Consider the following 16,601-nt stretch of genomic DNA (forward strand, 5'->3'; position numbering starts at 1 on the left):
CAAAATAAAACCAATGGAATTTAAGGTCCATTGTGTAGGATTTAGTGCCATCTTTAGTGCCTTCTAGATTCAATGTGGATGCCTCCGTAGAAGAGCATCTGCTTCTTTTGTAGACCACGAAAACACAACTATTGTTATTTTCAGGTGATTGTACACTAATGAAAACTCAGTTATGTATAACATTCATTTCTGCCAAGAGATCCTCCAGCTCATGTTTTAATTTAGTGTTTTATTGTTCATAAAAACATTTAAGACTATGTACGTGTAGGGTGGGAGGTTGTTAACGATGTTTTTTTTCCTTCATATCCTTTTCTTTACCAATATGGCCCTAAAATAGGTCTTAAAAGCTCTTGAATTTAACCTGTTGAAACCCTGATTTGGAAAGACGTCTCCATTCATTTGCTTACTTTTTAATTGGGTGACAGATCCATTATTGGCTAGTCACACTTAAAATCTGATCCATCTCTCCCTAATCATCTGAATATAACTAAATGAAAGTTATCACCTCTGTTTGTTTATCTGACTCACCTACATGACAGGTGGGTACATCAATGAAGCCCTTGAGAAATGTTCCAAGAGGACTGTTTTCTGTGGACTGAGACAACAATAACAATAGGAAAACAAGAGATTGATTATGATTGGGAAAAGCAAGCTGAACGTTTGCCTCCGTGTAAGACTCAGAACTCACTGCTTCATCCAGCTCTCTGGTGGGAGAACTGGGAACCTCCTCCACGTAGTTTGCAGGAAACCACAGCTGTTTCTTTCCTCCGTAGTCACCTCGCCACCTAAAGATGACACACAGGTTTGAGATGTGAATGGGAGTCACGTGGCGTTAATGGACACGGTCGCATGTACGCTGAGATACACTCACCAGCCACCCTCTTGTTTGTCCACGTTGAGGATGAGCGCCTGTTTGGGGAAACAGAGCTCGTCTTCCCTCTGAGCTCGATAGTCATACAGAGCTTTGACCGTACACTGAAACACAGCAGCAAGAAACACCATCAGTCACTTTTAGATACGACCACTGGGGGGAGCCAAAGTCCAGTCTCCATTTCCACACACTTCCAATAATCCAAATAATGTTTTTCTTATGTTTTCTTTGTCTTCTTTCTTTGTTTTTCCTATCCTTTAATGTATCTTTCCTAATTTTCTGTATTTATTCTTTAAACTAATCTAAAAGCACACAAATCTCTCAAATATCTTCAGTATTAAACGTTCAATTAAACCAAAAACTTCCTGTACGTGTGCTGCTGTTACAGGTTGGTTTGTTGTCTACAGGTTTACTTGGTATTTATTTTAACTGCTGATAATGATAGAAAAGTGTACCCATATCAGCTTTAATGGTAATTGCATCTGCTAATCATTTATTAAATAATGTGATAAGATATGACAATCATTAAATAATCATACAAGGATTAAACAGGAGGTCCAAAGTACCAACATTCTCACTTACCCGGGCTGTGGGCATCTTATTGGCCTCCACATAGAAATGAGGAGTGCGGACCTCATACAGCGCCCCGTAGTCAAGCTCCTGAGAAATAATCAACAGATAATGGTTACTTCTGTAGTTAATGTTTCTATTAAATTCATAATCATTTGCTTTTCCCACATTATTTTACTTAAAGTTATAATTTAATGTAACGTGGTTAAACATGGTTTAAAAAAAAAATATATATATATATATACACACACCGATACTGCATTTTAGGCAGTATGGGAGGAAAGTGATGTGATTCTTATTAAATAGACTAAAACAGTGAGCTAACCGTGGTGCCCATCCGGTCCAAGGTGTCCTCATTGATGGGGTACCGGAGCCTCATCTTGCGATACAGAGGATGTTTCTCGTAGTAGCTCACAAGGTCCACCAGACTCTCAAACTCTGCTGAGCTGCCCAACATGAAGAGACGGCCTTCCTGCTGGATACGACAGTGTTTGATCTTTCCCTCCGCCCTACAGACAGATGGACACAGACAGAGGGAAGGGAGGAGAGAGAAGATCATTTTGGTGGTTTTAAAATGTTCATATTGAGAAGAAAACCGATGATCATCCGTCAGTGTTGTTCTTCTACCTGAAGGAGATGGCGTAGGAGTTGTGTTCGCTGCGTTTTCGCACCAAGAAAGCTCCGTCTCTGGGAACTCGCATCAGCATGTGTTCAGCCTGAACGCGGGACAGACTGGAGTGGTACCACCTGGAAAACAGACAACTTTTTTTAAAACAAACATATCACCTGTTCAACTTTTCACACAAATCAAAAAGACCTATGACACCTTTGCAGACATTATTCGCTCACTCTCTGCTCTCGTGTGCATTGGGCTGAGGTACAGGGCTGCCCAGCCTCATCTCGAACTCGTTGCAGCGCAGAGGCGTGTCTCTGTAGTGGCAGATGAGGCGGTAGAGGGTGTCAAACACCAGGTTGTCGGTCAGGTAGAAGCGAGTGGAGCCAGACTCCTGACGTGAATGGATCCGGCAGTGCTGGACTCGACCAGACCGCCTAAAGGAGAAGGAACAGGAGAGAGTTTGTACGTTGATCTTGTCATACAACTCAGGCTGGAGACGTGAACTAATTGACACTTTCAAAACTTTATATAATTTGTTCAAATTTCACCCACATTGTCATACAAAATTCCTCATGCTGCTGTACTTCTCAAGGTTCATTCTTTATGTCCATACTGACAAAAAGTGCAAAGCATGTGAAAGAAAATTGGTATTGTTTTATTTTGCCCCCAAAAACACATTTAAAAACGAGACTTTGCAACTTTATACAAGTAACATTAATTTAATTAATCCACTTAATTTTTAAGAGCTGTCATATTTAAGACCACACAAACACCCCGTTTAACGTAAGATCCAACTCGTTTCTGGACATTTCAGTCACATCTTGTGGCCTTGTTCTGTGACTCAAACTCCCTAATTATATCACATGTTAACAGTAAACTATCTTAATGACAACTGAGAAACTGTGTCCGCTGAGTAAAGGCCACAAGATAAAAGCTTCAAGAATATTTTTGTCAAACATAATATTTATCTGCTGATTCACTGGTAAAATAATTTGCCAGACCAGAGACGGATGTAGTGGATGACTCTCTTTATATTGAAATTTACAATATTGGCAAATCTTTGGTTGCTGTACTGCTGTTTGCAGCTATGATCACATTTTGTTCCTCAACTCACGACTGTCTTATAAATGTGTTTCTACATTCCCTTTAACTTTTCTCCACGGAAAAAAAAGACCAAATAGAAAGAAGACAAAGAGAGGAAGCTCATGTCCTGTTTGGTGTTACCGACCAGAACGAGAGGGTGTAGTCGCCCACAAACGTCTCGCTCTCCCGGACCAGGAAGGTGCCGTCTTTGGCCCCGCCCTCGCAGTACTCCTGCAGGAGCTTCTCAGCCACCTGCCGACCATCGCGACCTCCACCAAGCTTCCCGTGGAACCAGCGCTCTGCACAGTGCTGCTCGTTGTTGTTACACTCCTGAGGAATTACAGGAAAGAGTGAGGAACCTGACTGCATCATCATCAATAGCTCTCATAATCATCATCATCATCTCCCTACCTCTTTTCCTTCATCGTCCTCCTCTTCATCAGCTGTCTGGTAGTGAGACGTCTCCTCTGAGTAGTAAATCTTATTACTGGTCAGGACAAAATAGTGTGGAGTCCACGTCTGCATGTCACACAAAAAAATACATATCAATAATGCTGTATAACACACGTGTTGTGTTTTATGCATAGCCGCTGGCACTGAAGCACTTGGACACACGCACGTGGTCGATGGGATCCTCGAGGTAAAGGATGCCGTTCTTCAGAGAGTTGCTGATGTCGTTTTCAGAGTAACTGGCTGATGACACTTCTTCATAAAGCGTGCCTTCCACCAGTTTCTTGTGCTGCGACAAAAATGGTAAAAACATAAGACACAGTTTGGCTTTGTGATCAGTAAGACAACGTGGGAGCATTTTACTGCATGTGTATATTATGTTTGGACTTGTGACAGGTCCAAAAAGTTAACACCACTTTGGACAATCTGTCTCATCCCCCGAGTTTTAATGGAGGTCAGGGATCCTTTTCTCAAGGATGTTGTAACTTCAACTTGAGTCTTGTGAGTGATGTTTGGTTGTAGGCCACCTTACAGACAAACTACACAAGGGCCTAATTCAGTTCTTAAATTGGCCTGAAACCTACGACAAGCTTGAACTTCTTCTCTCAAACTTACAGGTGGTTACAGTTGTAACAGATTCACTTTTCACAACATCTACCCACAGTCATAAGTGATGCAACAGGCCTGAAACTGACACCAAGAGAGGGACAGTGAAACACACAGTGACCGAGGACCTACTTGAACCAAAATCTGGAATGACTAAAAGTTATTATACTGCTGACTTTGAGGGATGCACTCTCTGATTTGATATGCAACGTAGGTGTGTGTTTGTCTGTGTACCTTGATGAGGATCTTCCTGCGGAGCTGGTGGGGTGAGGGAAGCTCCTCTGCGTTGTTGTCGACTGGCTTGGTGAGCAGCAGATCTCCAAACACCTTCTTAAAGTGTGTGGCCATGTTCCTCTGTTGGACCACACTGCAGTGGTCCTCGATGGACAAGATCACAGGAAACCTGCACAAACACAACAACCCTCTACTGCTTAAAACCCGGCTACTGCAATTGAATTTCGCTACTGGCTGATCTGGAGACAGGTGACGTATATTGTGGCAGCTAAAACCAACTCAACAGGGGTGATTACCACTTACTCAGATGTGACGAAGGCGTGTTCTTTGATGGTGTGCAGCACATCCAGGAATTTGATTTTGGAGGTTAAAGTGTGGCCGTGGTAGATGATCGGCAGGTCGTCAGGTCCGTCCCAGCAGTCCACTAAGATCAGGAAACACAGATTTATGTATAAACCCTCACTGAATCCAGAAAAGACTAGAACAACAGAAATCTGAACACAAAACAACACTGCCATTCCATATGTGAGCAGTATTTAAAGGAGTAACAGCTCAACTTCACAGTGGCCCAGTGGATTGCTTAAAGCCATTTAATGTGAGTTAAAATCAAAAGTTGGAGACTCTTACGTTCAATGCAGCGGCAGCCCATCCTCAGGCAGCGGGCGTAGGCTTCTAGAGAGGATTCACTGGAAAACTGGTCACCTGTCAGGTAGCTGAGGAAAACAAAAACATGGAAAGGTTCATAAATTTGATTATTTTCTGCCTTACTACTGAGAGGTAGAGTTATGTGCATTCAAGAGCTGCCATAACAAAATGGTCTAGCACTGATAAACCTCTTCACATTTACAATGATATAAAAACAGAGAAAAGCAACAAATCCTCACATTTGAAAAGCTGGAATCAGAATATTTATCATTTTTATTTGATTTATGGCTTAAAACGATTAGTTGATTCAGTCAGATTTTCTGTTGATCTACTTACTGATAAGTCAGCTAATTATTTCTGCATTTCATTCAATATAAACGTGACATGTTTAGCTTAGTTCAAAGACAGAAATGGCCCTATGGAGAGTCAGTGTTTGGTTTGTCCATTCTGGGCTACTGTAGAAACATGGTGGGCTCTGTGGAAAAGGGCTCACTGTAAATCAAAATGTCTCATTCTAAGGTAACGAAAACACAACAATTCTTGTTTAAAGGTTATTTTACACTAAAGGAAACATACCTATAAGTATTATATTTATTCCTGCCAGTAGATCCTCCTAAAAAAAAACAACACTGGACCTTCAAATCACCAACTACAATGAATTCCCTAAAGCTCCTTTCAATACAATAACACAATCTTCTTACACAGTATGAGGATTTCTGAGACCAACTCTTTACATGTGTCTTTACGGGGGTCTAAAATATGAATATTCAGGAGCATCTGAGACACAAGTGTTGAGACCTACGTGTTGTGTGAAGAGGAGATCCAATACTGAGACAGCGGCCTTTTCATGTCATCAGGAACAACAGTCGAAAGTCGAGGATCATATATGGAATTCTCTTTAGAGAATAGGAATGTCAGGAACTAGAAACATAAAGAAATACGATCAGATGGTCAGATGGTAGGAAGAAATCGACACAGTTTATTTAAAGTTTTGTGCACATTTGTGTGTCTTTATCAGGTTTCACCTCGTCAAGTTGCAGCATGGGCTCAGGCTGCGGTCCACCCCTCATGTACCCCATGAGGAACTCTCTGACACGACTCAGATCTGATGCCCAGGAGTCCTGAGACGATAGAGAAGTGAGCACAAAGCAGAAAGAAAGCATTCTCTGTGTTGTGTTAGCGCATGTTGTGTTTGTTCGGTACCTTCTGGTCCATCTGTAAAAATTTCTGGAAGTCGTAGAGGGAGATCTGACAAAGCTCTGGTCTGTCAACATTCCTACAAACAACGATTGTCAAGATGTCAGACAATAGAGGAGTGAAAGTTAAAGGGACAGATTCCCCCAAAATCAAAAAAACATCGAGATTGTTCTGGTGTGAGTTGTTGAGCTTTGGAGATGTCGGCCTTCTCTCCAGTTTAATAGAACCAGATCGCACTCTTCTAGTGGTGCTCAAAACGGCGAAAAAATACATTTGAAATACTCAAGCAATGTCTCTTTCTAGAAATCAAGACCTGGTTACTCAAGATAATCCACAATCCTTGTGACCTTGTTTTCTTCCTACCGTATTACACCCAACAACCGTATCACTGTGCACAAGGAAGGAAACATTACAGTTCAGCCAGAGAGGACGGCATTAATGTTTACATCCTGCACTGTCACGAGCCTCTCATCCACAAGTAGATGACGCTTCCTTCTGTGCAGTGATATGTAGAAAGAAAACAGTTCCTACAAGAAACTGCTCACATCAAGGTCTGAATTATCTTTAGTAACTGGGTTATGATTGCAGTTGAGTTTTCAAATGTATTTTTTTTGGCACTTTGAGCACCACAAGCCCAGTGCCACCTGGTTCCAATAAACTGGAGAGCTCAACAACTCACACCAAAACGATCTTGATGCATAAATAGCACAACAAGTAAGAGGGAATATGGGTATTTTTTTATTTTGGGGTGAACTATCCCTTTAAAGAAAACTTCAGCTAAATGAGAGAGGAGATATGATACATTAACACAAAAATGTCTGTCTGGAAACCAACCTCATTACTCTACCAGTGCCAATTCTCATTATGCCATTTTTCAGGTTAATGTTCCATAACGTTAAAAAAAGGTTTCACATCCATAGAGCCACGAAAAAAAAACACTGAAGTACCATTGAAGTGGCAACAACACATGGAAAATGTTTCACTTTCCTGAAAACCTTGGAACACTGATAAGAGTGTTTTTAAAGAGAAACTGGACAGGCAGAAGGAAGGGACGTGAGGACAAGGGAGTGGACACTGAGGGAGAGGAGGAGGTTAAGGTGAAGGTGCAGGGACTCACCGCAGAGGGAAGGAGAGCTCCAGCTGCTCAATAATCTGGGAACAGAAGGGGAGGAACCAGGTGACAGAGGTGGGAGGGAGCCAGGTGGAGCATAAACAGTAAAGGACAAAGTGAGCGTGGTACGAGTGCAGAAGTACTCAAATACATTATCCATTATTCCACCCAAAATTCACTTGATGTTACTGTTCTACAGTGGGAGACTTCCTCAGCTACATTTCAGAGTGAAATGATATCTGATGGCTGATGTGACGGGTTGTGTTGTAGAAATCTTTTCTCTTTAAAGACATTTCTGAAAACGATTTTTAAAGTTAGAGTTAACAAATAGTTAACATAATAAATGCAGGAAGTGTGTGTAAAACAACATAAGATTTCCTGATACTTTCAGGATTTTTTCATACAATTCTTTGTATTATGTATTTTAAATTCTACCAATCATATACAATTACTAGGCTTCTTTTTTGACAAATTCAGTGTTTTTTTCTCATTGTTCTATCAGCTCTTTGGTTGTTTAAACTTCTCTAATGCAGGATGAGGCTGTTTATGAGAGTGAAGGCTCTGTGAATATAGTGTGTGTTCAAGTCTTCAAAGTTTAGATTTTAAATAATAATCTAACCGCATAACATTTTCATTTCTTCCCAGAAAGGAACAAAATGCTGAGATAATAATAATATTAGCAGACTCTTGAAACAGCAGTGAACATCAAGTCTACGCTTCATTATCGCAGCTTCTTAACGCAGTTTAATTGCTTTATTCTGTAGAGAAAATGCAACTTTGACAGAAATGAATGCAGCCTTGATAGTTCAACCAGAAGACTAACAAATATCTAGTCTGTCACTTGATTTTAATGGCAAATGGAAATAAATTGTTGAGTTTGGAAATGGTAAGCAAATGTAAAGTGTATGTGATTTGTAATTAAGGAACTAAAACTTGCAATAATTCTAACATATATACCTTTATTCCTTCATTAAATACCTGGAAAATCTGAAAGCTTAACTTACTTGTATTCTTCCATTGTAATATAACTACTTTTATGGATGTGAGGATTTGAGTACTTCATCCACGACTGTGCTGACTCTGAGTGTGTGTGTTTGTGTGCAAACCCAAAACTGACACTCACACTCTTCTGTGTGTCGAACATCAGCGTTCTGTAGAGCTGTGCGAAGTTGGGGTATGACAGATCGCTCCTGGCCTCCACCTCCTGTGTGAGCAGGGAGGATGTGAGTTAAACACACAATATGTAACTGCTGCCGCTCTCTCACATCAAAACAGGAACAAAAGAACATGGTTTGATGACACTATGAAGTAGCTTCTCCTCCTCTCCAACATTTTGCATCCTGGAGGAAAATCCAGCACCCCAAAGTCAGATTATCTACAGAAATGTTACATATTACAGCTTTAAAACAGTCAGAACACTCAGGAGGGGACATTCAAAGAGACATTAAAGTAAACTGAACAGACATATGAACTTTATATTCTGCTCTGACCTGTAGTTTGTCTTTGAGAAAGCGCATGTTGGGGACTCTGTAGTTGACCTGAGGCAGCAGAGCTTTCACATCCTTCACTGTGATGCTGACAAAGACACAAGAGAGGAAGTGTACATTAGAGTCATAAAATCTCAGTCCATCTCTACACACTGAGGTTTACTGGATAATCCTAAAAAACACACAATAGTTAGAGATCCTCTCATAAAAGACCCAGAGATATAAAGTGAGCTTTCACCAGGAGATGGCGCTGTTTGGTTTAAAGAGCGAGTGACATTTCCAGGCTGAGAGGGAGGATTCCTGTATGTAAAGTTTTCATTGTTTAGGCTCAGAAGGAATGGCGTGAAGCTGACGTGTCCTTGAGGACATAGAGGTAAAGGCTGCGTACATATATATACACTTTTACTATACAAGGCTGGCATTGTTCTCTTCTTTAGTTATTGTATAGTAGTCTGTGTTAGTCTATTTCAATAATTTCTGACTTCCCTACAGTTCCACCTGAAGACGTAAAATGCCTCACAAATATATAGTTTCATTGCTAAAAGAAGGATTGTTCATTCATTTTAATAATCATACCAGCACACCAAACTACTTTTTCATATCCCACAATCTTCAACAGCACATGGAGTTGGAAATATTCAAATTTCCATAGTTTTCTGAGCACGTTCTCGTCCATGTTAGCCTGTATGTGTAATATCTGACAGATAAGTAGCCTTTAACACTGTGTCAATGATTGCACTTGCAAGTGGCAAAAGAGGCATGATGACAAACAGCGAGGAGTAACTTTAGCAGGGTAGCTGGTGGGTGTGTAATGTTGGCTACTAGCCGTGTGGCTTTCACTGGCACGAAGCATTTCCTTTTCCGTGCTATTAGAGGTTGGTGTGACAGTCCAATAATACGCTGCACTGCTCCTGGAGAAATCTCTACTGCTTCTTTCCTGGACCATCCTCTCATCCCGCTCCGCAGCTGCCTCTGGAACCTGCTGTGCTCTATCCTGGGACCTGGAGCGCTGGAGGTAGGGATGGGAATCGTTTCACCCATCAGAATTCTACGCCCTTATTAATTATATTGCCGGCATTGAGAATACGTGACAAAAGTCACGCATATACACAGCTGGAAACTTGCAACAACCAGGAGTCATGGCGGAAAGAAAGAAATGTCCCAAACCGTGGCTTCATTTCATTTCTGTGATAGTTGTGATGTCTGAAGCAATATGCTGAAACGTCTTTCTAAACAACATGGGCTTAAATTCCAAGAAGTTTGACACTGTGTGACTCACTGCAGCTTTAAGCATGACTGGAAATGCTCCAAAAAAATGGAAATGCGAACATCTATAATCTAATGACAAGTGAGGAAACTATCTGCTGATGAACAATAGGTAATATAACAGCTATAAATCGTTATCGTCATCAATAAAAGTGTGTGTTTGCACAGAAGTTTGTTGCTTCTGTGGATTTGCTAATATCTTTACCTCTACACCTGTTTTTTTCTAGGACAAACAGCACATGGATTATCACTTTCACTGATTAACAAAACACATGCAACCATCAGCCGTCGGTATCGGAGCGAGGAAGGAAGCCAGAGGAGCAGGTAGAGAAAGAGAAAATCCAGGTCAGTGCTCCGAGGCAGGGCGGATCTTTTGAGGTCAATGACCACCGTCACTGCCAGGTCTGATTCCTCTCTCCACCCACTTCCCTCTGTCTAGCTACTGTTACTGTTACTGTTACTATTTTCACAGGAGACAGGAAGTTGCCCTCTCCCAGCCCAACGCATCACTTCCCGCAGCTTATCAGGCGGTGGCAGGCTGTTTGTCCTGGAGCGGCTTCCACCCAAACACAAGCACTGGACGCATTAATGAGAGCGAGAGAGAATACGACGGAGAGAATGTGTGAGCGATAACGTGGACTCTCGGGTAGTGGATGCGTGTGGAGGTTAAAGGTCAGGGCAGATCCCCGACGGTGGGGGTGCACCGCTCTCTTTGATGACATCTGGGTCTGGTTTCACCTCCACGTTCCACCTGCTGCGACAGACCGGCTGATAAGCATCCATCCCAGGCCGCTGTAAAAGCTACGATTGGGTGTTGACGTGTTTGTGGTGAGTCACCCACCTGCCCTCGTGGCTCCTGTCCATGACTTCAAACTGTTTCCTCAGCCACCTAGTGAGGAAGGGATGCAGGAAGAAAACATTTGTTACAAGAATAAAAGTCTCGCTTCAACCTCCCCTTCCAAGCACCAGGGAGAAACTACGGTGGCCAAATTTCTGTAAAACAAGTGATTTGGATGAATTTTGAGCAGATTATTTCCTGTTTAGGTGACGTTTTATACAATTTCCTGTCTGTATAATGTAATTTTTTAATCATTTTTAACAATCATACAGACTTTTTGGACAAATGCAGTGTTTTATTGTACCTGAAACCTGGCCACAATTTACTACATTTACATTCTTCTTTACAGAACCAAATGCTGAGATATAGGCTTTTTTTATTTTTCCTACAGTCTTGAGGTTAGGAAGGCGAGCAATGATGCAAAAAATATATAATATAAAAATCGATAACTCCCCTCAAATGCATTAAAAATAAAGTTATGAGTTTATTTTGAAAATGTAGACGAAACTACGGTTATAATCACATAAAAACCCTTTTTCTTAAAGGAAATCTGTTGTGAAAATAATGAGTAAAGGTAGCACCAGTTAGTTTACTTCCTCTGTGGGCAGAGAGGTTTGACAGTGGGATAAACAGTCAGAGATATAATTATGATGTTCAACCTACAGGCTTGAAGCTTCCATAAATATATCCACAAAATGTACGAGGCACAACATCTGTAGTATGATTACAGTTGATATTTCCATACACTTGGCACTTTAAGCAACAAGTTGTAGGTAGAGAGAGAGTTTGAACTGTCCATGTCAAACACACACTCTGAATCTACTCCCCAAACAGTTTACACAACTGTCATAAACAGACAAAATTAGCAATTTCATTTCCTCCGACCATTTTCCAAACATATACGGCTCACATGAACAAAACTCCCCTGCACATCCTCACAGCCTCTCTCTGTCCTCCGGCTCGCACTGCAGGAGCCACAGCGTCCTCCGCACATTCATCTGGAGTAAATATTTTCATCCCAAAACAAATATTTGTCCTGTCCTCCAACCAGCACCTCCCTTTCCCGTGCAGGTCGCTGCGTCTTTTGATGTGAGCAGATATCACTTTATCACTCACACCAAGGACGCAGCGATCGGCTTTACAAACACAAATATTCCAGTGATCCATGTTAATGATAAAACTAATCACCACCTTTCTGACATAATAAAATGAGAGCTCCATGTCAAGTGTTTTCAGTGCTGACAAAGTCTCCATAAGTTGATCTACTGGAGACTTTAAGGAAGTCAAGTTTCAGATAGCACTATAATATTGATTTAGAATGCTTTATTAATACATGACTCATGATGATTCAGTGCATTAATTAAAGCAGGATGAATCACGATTTTCTGTTGCTCACCACCAGTGTTAGTTAGTTGTCTAGTTACTCAAATTTATAATTTATTACATTATTCTTTATTAATTTACTTATTACTCCCTACCAACAGTAATTAGTTACACTACTAGTTATATTACTTGTCAGCTACTCCCCACAAATTGGTAATTGTGTCCTTTCTCCCCAAAATTACGACATACGATGATAAAAATCCAGTTTTGTTTGTTAAAATCAAAGTAATGTGAATATACTGAATAATGTGAAAACTAGTTTCCTCCACAAACTGAATCCTGAAAGGATGTGATTGGATTGTTCAAATCAGTCGGAGGTGACAACAAAAGTAAGGTTGAAACTAATTATTTTTGACGTGGTATTTGTACTGAAATGTATCAGTAATTAGTTTCACTACTAGTTACTGGGGAAAGTAATATATTTACTACTACCCAACACTTCTCACCACCAACACGTCACTATGACTTAAAAACATATGTTTTTGTTTCACAAATACCAGTTGGTCTATTCTCACAGAAATATGAACTTCATGTCTTTTTATGTATTCAGTCCTTAACCGATGATCCATTAAGTGTGAACTAATTATACTGGTAAGCAACAGGAATTCATGATACATCATGAGTCAGGCATTAGTAGAGGATTAATTAACTATACGATTCGTACCCTCATTATAAAGTCTTACCCACTCTCTCTCTCATCCATACATACCTGTCTATCTGCTGCGGTGCGGGCGCTCTCTGAGTGTCAGTCATCAGCCAGTTGAGACCAGTGATCCACATGTTGACCTCCTCCTCACTGAAGGCTGCAAACACACAAAGAAACACAAGACACTGGTTTCAGAAGTTTAAAGGAACAATCAGCTAAAATTAATGCCTTTTTTGGATATTAGGTCTTATTTTTGTTGTTTTATGATTTCACTGAACTCATTAAAGTAATAAATGAGATCTGGAAACACAGAAACATCAAATTCCATCAGAAAAGTTGGAAATGAAACAGTTTATCCAGATCATAAAACACAATTTGGAGGTAAAACCAACCAACAATGCTCCTGAAATAACAGTATAAATCCCTCATTTCACAGGAAAACACTGTAGGTTAAATTGAAACCACACAGTCTGCAAACTGTGGATGGACAATGTGGGTCTAATTGATTTTATGACTGCTTGTTTTTCTTGACCCAGAACAGTGATGTTACTGTGTTCAAATACTACAATGTTAATAATTACTGAGACATTAGACCCAGGGTGAAATAAATCAAATTTGCTCTTTCAATAAACATTTAAAAAGCATCTTTTTAGGTGAGAGTCAATAAAAAATACTTTCTACAAAGAAAAACATATCATTTGAGAGATGCGACAATCAGAGGTGACAAAAGTAAACAGGTTCTAAAAAATAGAGGCTCTGAAATAAACTCTGTAACGTCTGTTGTAACGTCTGTTGTGCGTGATATGCACCGGTCTAGATGTTGGGAAGGCGTGCAATGATGCAAAAAAATTAAAATTAGTAATCGTGAAAGTAAAATGTAAAGAGTAGAAAGCACAAATGTGTGTGTAAAACTGTAGCAGGGTAAAAGTCAAAAGTTGTCAGAAAAATTAATTACAGATATCAGAAATGGCTGTAATCCCATAAAAAACCCTTTTCTTAGTGGAAATATGTTCTGAGAAAGTGAGACGAAAGTAAAAAAAGGTTGATTTAAAATCAGCACGTTTTTTAATTTTCCCTGTGAACTGCTGTAAGTCATTTGTTTCTTGTGCAATGTGTTCAAATAACTCCTTGAATACTGAAATACTTATATTTTATGTCAGTTTATAGTGTTGCAGTTTGCATAATAATAAAAACTGTTCTATTCTATTCTAAGAATAACTAGAAAATAATAGAAAACTTAAATATGGTCATGTACCCTGAAACTGCAAATATCTTTTTTCTCATTGTTTTGGTCATCCAGAACTAGACCAAATAAAATAGGAATGTGTGTGACCTTTTACAGAGTTGAGTTGTTGAGAAAATCTCCCAAAAAAAACCCCACTAACTGTTAGACAGACACACACACACAGAGTATATACACACTGACCAGCCACACTGAGCGTCCTGAGGCGAAACTCCAGCCCGTAGAGCACGATGAAGCAGTGGGTGGAGTCCAGCTTCCGGGCCTCCTCAGGGTAGCGCTCGAAATCACGGGAGCCCTTCCCCAACCGCAGCTCCCGAATCTCTCGTATGTCGACTGGAGGAGGGAGGGAGGGAGGAAGGGAGGAAGGAAGGAAGGAAGGATAGTGTTGCATGAAGACAAATATGCACAACCATAAATCACAGTTTGGCACGTTGTTCGTTTCCCTGCCAAACACACAGAAATCTGCTGCCGGAGAGCTTAACAAATGTACAGTGTGTGTGTGTATGTGTGTGTGAGTGTGTGTGTGAGTCCAAAATAACAGACAACACAAACATTTCAGCTGTCGGTGGCAGGATGCTCCAAAAGTCTGCAGAGGTTTTTAACAGCAGCAGCCAAACAAACACAGAAAGAAACCCAAACCTTAAAGCTCACAGTTCCCTCAAACCTCCGCTGGAATAAATCAGTTTAAGTGGTAAAAGAACTGAAGCCCTAAAAAGTTTGCTTAAGCTCTTCAGTCTGTTCTTACATTAATGATTTAGGGTTTTAATGACTTAGTTTTACTAATTAAAGATAAATAAATATATGTTTATTACACTCAAGTCACAGAAATGTTTAATCTTCAAAACACCACAACATGTACCACAGTTTTAAAGGTATTTCCAGAATCCTCAAACACTCTTCTGTACTTCTGGAAGAGTCTACGGATATGCTCGTGGCTATGCTAAATGCGAACCGGGCACAATAACAATGCTGTTTACTGTGCTCATAATCTTACTTTAACATTTGCTAATCAGCACTAAACACACAAGTACAAATGGAAACGGTTTTGCCTGATTGTACTCGAAAAAGTGGTCCGATCAGAGCCCAGAACCCACCCAGCCGTCATAAAAGTAGCCCCTATACATATTTGTTTTTGTCAGTCATCAGTCATCCGAGCTCACTGAATTCTGGCAGTGTCACCTCGAGGAGAAGAAGGCTGATTTATAAACTCTCTGACAGCCTAACTTTTCGTTGGTGGAAACCATCCAAATGGTACAAAAACAGCTGCAATTTGAGGGAAATGATAGAAATCAGATAGTAAGGAACTGCAATTATTATACAAGTATATATCAAATATACAGATTACAGGATGATTAGGAGATGTTAAAGTTTGTTCAGGGATATTTCTCCGATTTATTAGGTTTACAAGTATTAAATTATTATAGATTATATTAGACTTCAGTCATTAATTGTGCGTAACTCATTAGTTTATAGGTTTGTTTAATCACCTGAAAATAATAAAAATGGTTTTGTTAGAATGAGCTGTTTTAATCTACAGAGGTCAACTTTGTTGAACTGCCATGTTTCTACAGTAGCCCAGTTCTTGGAAGCGGAGCGGTAGATGGCACTAAATCATACACACAGTGGTCCTTTAACACAAGTATTTCCATCAAAAACTCAGCATCATTTTGGTTTTCTTCTTACTGAGGGTTAACAGTGTGGAGGATTTAATGACATGTAGCGGTTAAGTTCCAGATTGCACCTAACTGAACACCGCTCGCGTCTGTATTGGACAACCTGGGAATGAGACCGGGCTGTGAGGTGTTCAAGAGAAAACTACAGTGGCTGCAAAATGTGCAAGAAAGCCAGCGTTTGGTTTGTCAATGGCGGACTGCGTGGAAGGTGACTGTAGACAAAAACAGCTCATTGTAAGGTAATGAAAACACATTGATTCTTATTTTCAGGGGATTATACACTAATGAAAACATCCTTTTATATTCCAATATTACTTTTCTAACAATAGATCCTCCTAAATGTTACACACTGGACCTCTAAAATCTACACTTGTGGCAGGTTTTGTCCACTTATTTCTACATCTAATAAACAATCTGTGCATAAATGAACAGTTGTTAAACGCTCACATGTTGCAGCAGAGGGGTTAACAGAGCGACGCAGTCAAGGCGAACTGACCACAGTGGATGATGTAAACTCTGGACTCTTACTTTGACACTTGCAGCAGTCGACACACCCACAAAGAAAACCCCGCCGGCTTATTGACATAGCAGATGTCTTGTGCAAACACACATAAACATACACTCATAGATGCTCTGGCATTCAAACACAGGCCTACTATAGCACGCGCGCGCGCACACACAC

General features: G+C 40.4%; 1 protein-coding gene across 1 annotated transcript in view; it reads right to left on the bottom strand.

Annotated features, from left to right (window-relative positions):
* Nucleotides 1–16,601, bottom strand: part of LOC118321494 (1-phosphatidylinositol 4,5-bisphosphate phosphodiesterase gamma-1-like) — a 29,788-nt gene that overhangs the window by 3,743 nt on the left and 9,444 nt on the right. Inside the window, exons 2-23 of the mRNA XM_035652829.1 lie at nt 14,430–14,579; nt 13,067–13,160; nt 10,978–11,025; nt 8,874–8,958; nt 8,507–8,587; nt 7,390–7,424; nt 6,279–6,351; nt 6,101–6,196; nt 5,878–5,996; nt 5,058–5,143; nt 4,734–4,854; nt 4,431–4,599; nt 3,760–3,879; nt 3,552–3,659; nt 3,286–3,470; nt 2,291–2,491; nt 2,069–2,188; nt 1,767–1,950; nt 1,454–1,531; nt 872–975; nt 689–785; nt 529–595 (exon numbers count right to left, since the gene is read on the bottom strand). Coding sequence (XP_035508722.1) covers nt 529–595; nt 689–785; nt 872–975; nt 1,454–1,531; nt 1,767–1,950; nt 2,069–2,188; nt 2,291–2,491; nt 3,286–3,470; nt 3,552–3,659; nt 3,760–3,879; nt 4,431–4,599; nt 4,734–4,854; nt 5,058–5,143; nt 5,878–5,996; nt 6,101–6,196; nt 6,279–6,351; nt 7,390–7,424; nt 8,507–8,587; nt 8,874–8,958; nt 10,978–11,025; nt 13,067–13,160; nt 14,430–14,579 — 2,421 coding nt within the window. The remainder of the gene's footprint in view (nt 1–528; nt 596–688; nt 786–871; nt 976–1,453; nt 1,532–1,766; nt 1,951–2,068; nt 2,189–2,290; nt 2,492–3,285; nt 3,471–3,551; nt 3,660–3,759; nt 3,880–4,430; nt 4,600–4,733; nt 4,855–5,057; nt 5,144–5,877; nt 5,997–6,100; nt 6,197–6,278; nt 6,352–7,389; nt 7,425–8,506; nt 8,588–8,873; nt 8,959–10,977; nt 11,026–13,066; nt 13,161–14,429; nt 14,580–16,601) is intronic.

The sequence above is a fragment of the Morone saxatilis genome, unplaced genomic scaffold (genome assembly GCF_004916995.1).
Source record: "Morone saxatilis isolate NCDOM2014 unplaced genomic scaffold, NCSU_SB_2.0 Contig12, whole genome shotgun sequence".
Classification (NCBI taxonomy): Eukaryota; Metazoa; Chordata; class Actinopteri; family Moronidae; genus Morone; species Morone saxatilis.